The sequence below is a fragment of the Argiope bruennichi genome, chromosome X2 (assembly GCF_947563725.1).
Source record: "Argiope bruennichi chromosome X2, qqArgBrue1.1, whole genome shotgun sequence".
NCBI lineage: Eukaryota > Metazoa > Arthropoda > Arachnida > Araneae > Araneidae > Argiope > Argiope bruennichi.
This window is the reverse complement of record NC_079163.1, coordinates 41642297-41649444: the sequence shown is the minus strand read 5'-3', so window position 1 is coordinate 41649444 and position 7148 is coordinate 41642297. Positions and strand designations below refer to the sequence as shown.

The following is a 7148-nucleotide window of genomic DNA, read 5'->3' as shown; positions in this document are numbered from 1 at the left end:
TATTTCTGTTTTAAAAGCTTATCTGCAAATAAAAGTTCAAAATATGAAGGATTGCATCAAATTTGTGCTTCAGTAATTTTCTACATATTTAAACATAACGGAAATCTACATTAAAATGACTGTTTCACTCAGCAAATGAGACAAAATTAAATAGAAGCTAATCATACTTTGAAAAGAAATCTTACAGTTAGATTATCACCATTTTATTTTCTAAAAATCTAAAATCTCTACTAATAGTACCTATTTTATTTCATTTTATTGGAATTTTAATTTCAACCAGGAATTTATTTTTATATACATATAAAAAAATAGTTGATCTAAAATATAGTGCCAAATGCAATAAATTAAAAAGGACTTAATTTATATTTCTGTTTTACAATAAAGCAAAAACAAGTTTTTACCATAAAACTGCTATTAGAATGAAAAAAAATCAACATCTATTTATATATTTCCCGTTGAATCCTATCAATTATGATGATCACTATGTGATTCAGTTAAATGTATTAAAAAAGGCGAATTTAAAAAATAGGTAATGCTGTTTAAGATTCCAGAATAAAAATTTCTAATAAATTCTTACTTTGGAAAATAGAAGAGAATTTGAACAAAAAATATTCTTATTTTTTTTTATAAATGATATCGTTATTATAAAAAGTTTTAATAATTAATTAATATATAATCCAAATTAATTGAAGTTCTTGAACTATTTGGTCTCTTAAATTATTATGAAATAGAAAACTCCACTGAAAAGACAAATTGACCATTAGTTTTATTCTATGCATTTATATCCTTATTTTGAGTTAAACTATAAGCTTTGTTACTTTTTATAAGTAATTTGTTTCTTATTTGATACTTAATTAGCAGTTAAAGGAAATGTAGTATATCTAATTGAGACGAAGAAATTATTATACAAAGAAAGACACCATGCGTCAGTCATGTATTGTCCTTTATTGGACTTTAGGTAAAAGAACATTTAAGGGTATGAAATTTGCATAAACATTGATCATTTGTGCAGAGCAAGATGTAAAAAAAGAAATAATACTGTTCTTCAGATCACAGGACTTAACCAAATCTGGGTGTGAAAGAGCTTCCAGCATTCAGAACGATTCGATTGGGATTTTCAGATCGTCCTAAACGAGGAGTAAAAGCACTTCCAGCATTGACTTGTATTCTGTTTGGACTCTCTGATCTTCCTAATCGGGGGGTAAAGCCATTTCCAGCATTAAGACGAATTCGATTAACGCTTTCAGATCTTCCGAGTCTTGGGGTAAATGCGCTTCCTGCATTCCACTGGATCCTAGTGGAACCTTCAGATCTGCCTAATCTTGGAGTAAAAGCAGAACCAGCATTTAAGTTAATGACATGAGCTTTACCACTCATTGGAAAATCATTATCCCGGGATTTTTCACTGGATCGTTTCTTTCCAAGTCTCGGCGTGAATGAAGATGGCAAATGGATTGTTTTAATGTTGTTTCGACCTTCCCGTGACATTGAAGGTAGAATTGCCATATCATTTTCCTGATGATCAACAGAATTTTCAATCAGATTTTCTTCTTCATCTACTGACCTCTTCTTACGGCTCGCATTAGATTCAAATGGAGTTTGAGATGCGCCCTCTTTCTTTAATGAGAATTCTTTCCAATCTTCTGAGGACATTGAACTGGAAAAATCAGGATAATAAGCGAAACCGGATCGTTTATCGAAGGGTTGTTGAGGCTTGTCGAATTCATAGAAGGGTACTGATTCTCTCTCTTCTACATTATCAGGACAAGATCGTATTTCATAAAAATAAGGAAGATCAGGATAACCTGCAAAAAATAAGCAAGCAAAATAAGAAATAAAGCTCATATTAATGTTTTGATGTCTCTCTCCTCCAAAAGAAACCATGACGATTAGTGCATACATGTTTTAATGAATGAAGACTGAAAGAACGCATCGTTTTATTGATTTTAATACAATGTGTCATTAGAAAAATAAATATTACGACTAGAAAGCCGTTATTTAATATTGTAAAAAATAATCGATTATTACATGAAATCCATTACTATGCTCAAAGCTAATACATAAAATCTTGGTAGTTCTCAAGAAGGGGCAGCTATTAAAAGTATGTTTGGTTCGATTAACACAGAAATTATTATTGCAAGGTTGCATTTTAAAAGTTCCAAATCTTATTTAAGAATTTATTCACAAACATGACAAAGGCTTTACATAAAATGACTAAAGTCGAAATAAAGGCTTTTATTGATTCAACTGATTTTGATTTAGGAATTAGATAGATTTACTGTACATATCACTTTCAAGTAATGAAAAATATTTTTTAATAGAAATTTATGTGGTAATTATGTGATTAAACAAAATTTATTTAATTTTTTTTGCATATTTCTTCTATGCTATCTTTAAATTTAGAGTACAAATACTTCACAGCTTAAAAAGAAAATACAGGGACGACAAACAAATGTATGAAATTACCACTAAGTACTTATTACATTATTGTATAAGTGCAGTAAAGAAAACTTGTTTGAGTTGAAGATTTACGTAACATATAAATGTACACGAAGATGAGGAACGAAAAATCCTTTTTTTTAACCCGTTAACGCATAAATTGATTTGAAATATACATTTTAAGTAATTTAAAATATACATTTTAAGTAATTTAAAATATACATTTCTTTTAAATCAGAATAGATTAAGGTAAAGAGGAAATAAAATGAAATAAAAAAAATGTACACATTTCTTTTTATTCTTTCAGAAAAATGATCGAAAGAAAAGAACTGCAAAAAATCATTGCAAAAACATTTTGAAGATAAATATAAAAAAACGTCTTAAAAATATTGCAAAATTTCAAAAAATACAGATTACTTTCGAATTGTTTTTATTGCCTATAAAATAAACCAAAGAAAAAATTAAAAAATGACTAAATTTTGACTTTAAAATCTGGAGACTGGGTAACAATATAGGCCGATTAAAAATTGTTGATAAAGCATATTAGCTTTTCAGACAAATCAAACAAGAAACAATAGAATTCGTTCAATTTTGACTGGAAAATGAAATCTTTTGAGTAACACGCTGAGGATTAACGGGTTAAAATATAAGTAAAACGATGAACCATTCAATAATGGCGAAGACTTGATACTCAGAACAAACTTTTCAAATCGATATTTTGGTTAAGTTCGATTCATAATTTCAAAGAAATGAGATAAATGTTTTCTGATTCTCACTTTTACTTTCGAAGATATTTTCATGGAATACACAGAATATTATTCCATTTGAAAGCAGATTTTCAAATAAAAGATCTTTATACGCTGGTTTTTAACTCCTTGAATATGCACTATGGATAAATAAGTAGGCCACTTTTTTGCTTGTCTTAGTAAATTAAATAACAAGCTAAGTTCAAAAATTAATTTCACTTAGTATTTAAAAGCCTATAATATCAATTAAAAAGTGAAAAATAAAATTCCGAAGAGGAGCATAAATTATATTTCATTTCTTCATAAAAGAACAAGTGCTGCATCTTATACAGCTTTCTACATATAGAACTTGAGAGGGTATTTTTTTATCATGAATTGTTTGTTGATGAAAAAGTCGAGCAAATTTCATACATTATACATAGTTATATTGTTTATCAAGATCTTCAAAATTACTTATTATGAAAAATAGATATTAAAATTTAAATTGAGATTTTTTATTATTTATATTATTTTATTAAGAAATTTTTTGTATCGCGACAGCTTTAGGCATTTTGACAACTTAGGCAACACAAACTACTGGGTCATTTTTTTATAAACTGGCAAATTTCGTTACACTTTTACAAAATTTAAACGCTAAGGATTTATATTAGTTTAATTTTTTTTTATTTTAACAATTTTCGGTTTATGATTATTATAATAACTAAGTGAACGTAAAGAAACAGATAAGGAATCTGCTTAATTATACTGGACAGTGTTAATATATTGCAAATATTTTATAATTCACAGAACTTTCATCTTTTTTATGCATCTATTGGACAACTAGGCAAATAATATTTTGCCTAGTTGCCAAATCTTCCAGCTACTTAGTTGCCAATGTCTTGCCGATCTGCCAGTGGCCCTAGTTGGAAATCCGACACTGTTTTTGCAAGTCAATGTAAAGAAAAATACGTGTGAACTCTAAAAGATCTTAAAAAAAAAGAAATGCTAAATATATTAATAGCGGAGAGAATCTTTTCATAAGCGTTTATTCTCAAGTCATAGAACACTTCTGAAAATATCAATATTTTTATTTTTAAGAAACAGATTCTGAAAAGAATTCTGTTTATCTCTTTCTGAAAGTACTTTTATCTTCATTCTCATTCAAAGGTATTTGTTAGGAAATAGAATCCATATCTATCATTATTTATTTACTTTAGGGAAATCTCGAATTCTGATTTATTGATATGATCTAGTTGTGAAGGAACAGTCTGCGCTCATTTCAAACAAATGTCATGTTGTTTATTAAATCAATTACAATTATTAATGAAATTATATTAATGAACGACAGTCCCATGACTTAATGCAATTTTGAATGCACTAATACCAACTCGCATTCATATTAACTTGCAGATGTGCAAATGTAAAAAGAGTTGCTCAGGTGTGTTATAATTTACAGTCAATTGCATGATCAAATTTCAATAGCAAGCAATGTGAATCTTAATTTTTTAATTAACTTTTTATTTAAATTCAACATATATTTTATCAGTGTATTTATCAAATCAGTTTCAATTGCGAGGGAAATTTAATAAAATTGGAAGGAATAGGTTACTTCACACAATTGAATGACTTACAGTTTTGCGAAAATAGAAAGGAATAAACAATGTGTTAGAACATATGGCTTATAGGATAGCCAAATTTAAATAGAAAATAATGGGAGAAAAGGTAGGCTTTCAGTAAATTTTTGTTTCAATTCAATGTGTAACTAATTCAAGAGAAAATGCGATTTCAGATTCACTATACAGACACCAGCAAATCATGGAATAGGCTTTATACATTAATGTTTAACATAATTAATGTGAATTTCATTACTCATATATTAGATTTCCAACATTAGACAGTTTAAAAAATGCACCTGTTTATTATTTAGAATTTTACACTGAGTAGATATAATTTTATATCATCACTAAGTTGATCCATATTGTGAATGTAAGTTATCAATGAAGAATATTTCATTCTAAAAGAAGCATTGAACCATTTCTTAAAACAATAATAATGCAAAGAAGCTCTTTCTAAGAAATTTAATTTGAATATCAAAAATTTATTTTCTTATAAATCAATATCCCATTTAATTTTGCACATTCATAATTTTTAAACCGAAGAACTATTTTTAGGATTGTTGTTTTTATAAATACCTACTGAATTAATAACTTAATGTATTAGCTGTATACTGACCACAACTAAGCAATTAACTATCTTTTTATAATTTGAAATTCACAATATTAGGCGTATTATCTTTATACAGATTTCATAAATTAAATTTATATTATCACTGTCAAGATACCTAATACATGTCTCTATAAAGATATGCTTTTTATCAAAGTAGCCATTTCTTTTGCTTTTAAAACTTTTGATTTTTTTACTGTTGAATTTCAAATATAATAAATATTTTTCAAATCTTATTCATATATATTCATATTTTAATATTATTAAAATCTTATTTAAGAATATCTTTCTAATGTTATAAGGCTGAAAATGTTCTATAAAGCTCAACCTGCTTTTCTAACATAGTTATATTTAATTCTTCTCTAAGTCATAAATTAAAAATTATTATATTCGTTATTTATTTTATTCGTTTATTTGATCAAAAGTAATCTGATGTCTACGACCTTGCTATAAAAATATTTGGAAGTCTTTTACTATTCGCATATTACATCAACTGGAATCGAAAAAGGCAGAAAAATGTACATTTAAATTTTTTTTAATTATTTTTTTTAATATTAATGGAATTTGCAAGTTTGAGTTGATAGACAAAAGAATCTTAAACAGAAAAAACTTACCATGACATGCGATGACAATACATAGGAATAAACAGAGATGAAGAAACGTCGTCTTGCCCATTTTTCTCTGGACTCGATTGAAGCTTGCAGTTGGCTTGCTTCGAATGCTGGAACTGAAAACCAACCGCTCATATATATACTGCCTATAGTTTATGGTCGGGGGTGGAACAATACATCCGTTTCTATGGTACCAGTATTATGTTCGGACAGACTTACAGAAACACGTCTTCCGTTCTGCATTAGTTTGCTAAAAGTAGATTGATTCCAAATCTAGGATTGGATTCTCACTGACAGTGATAGGGTGAACAAGATTACTACTGCCTTTGGGGCTTTGAGACAGGGAAGGATAAACATCCTAGGAATTGGACGAATTTTATTTTAAAGAAATCACACGAATTGATGAAAATTGCTTTTTGGGTGTTTGCTATGTCCTGAAAGTTAAGACAGTCGTTTTGTTTTCATCTTAAGGAGTCACAAAATTGTTTACTTTCTTTTATCAATCCAACATTTCGTTTGAAAAGACACATGTTATTTTCAAAAGTAAAAGAAAATTCAATTTCAGAATCAAAATCGATATTTTAAGGCACACGCAATCATTTAGAAGAAACAGAAGTAAGAAGTAATTCTTCTGTCAAACTGTCTATCAAATGTTCTTGCTAGAGAAATTTTGCCTTTTGTAGCAGTTATTCCGTAGATGATAAGAATTTTTAAAGCTGGATTTTTAAAAGAATAAAACATTTAACAATAAGCAATTACAGAATATGTCTTTTTGAAATTTGGATTTTCATCGTGTTTTCTGGAAATTTCCAAATGGATGTTTGTCTTCTGTACTAAAGAATGAAATGTCATTTATGACAAACTTCAGATTATATATAATATTATCATTAAATACTATTTTTAAAGTAAAAATATTACCCATCTTTCCTATTAACCTTTTATTGGTACACACAAAATCTTGCATAATTAGATTTTTGAAAATTTCATTCAGTCCATTTGTATATGAGACATTGATACTCAGATATGATCAAAACACTATTCTCAATGCACTGAGCTAGGCACCTTATTGAAATGGAAAGCTTATTTTCTTTAAAACCAGAACGAGTAAATAAAAAAAAAATCTGCTGCTAAATAGCATTGAATGAAAATT

At 27.8% G+C, this 7148-nt stretch overlaps 1 protein-coding gene across 1 annotated transcript; it reads right to left on the bottom strand.

The window, feature by feature from the left end:
* Positions 1 to 926: 926 nt before the first annotated feature.
* Positions 927 to 6520, bottom strand: LOC129960418 (uncharacterized). Its single transcript, XM_056073841.1, has 2 exons — positions 6002 to 6520; positions 927 to 1805 (listed from the first exon to the last, which is right to left on the bottom strand). The coding sequence occupies exons 1-2, from the start codon at positions 6060 to 6062 to the stop codon at positions 1060 to 1062; spliced, it is 807 nt and encodes a 268-aa protein (XP_055929816.1). The 5' UTR covers positions 6063 to 6520; the 3' UTR covers positions 927 to 1059.
* Positions 6521 to 7148: the final 628 nt, after the last annotated feature.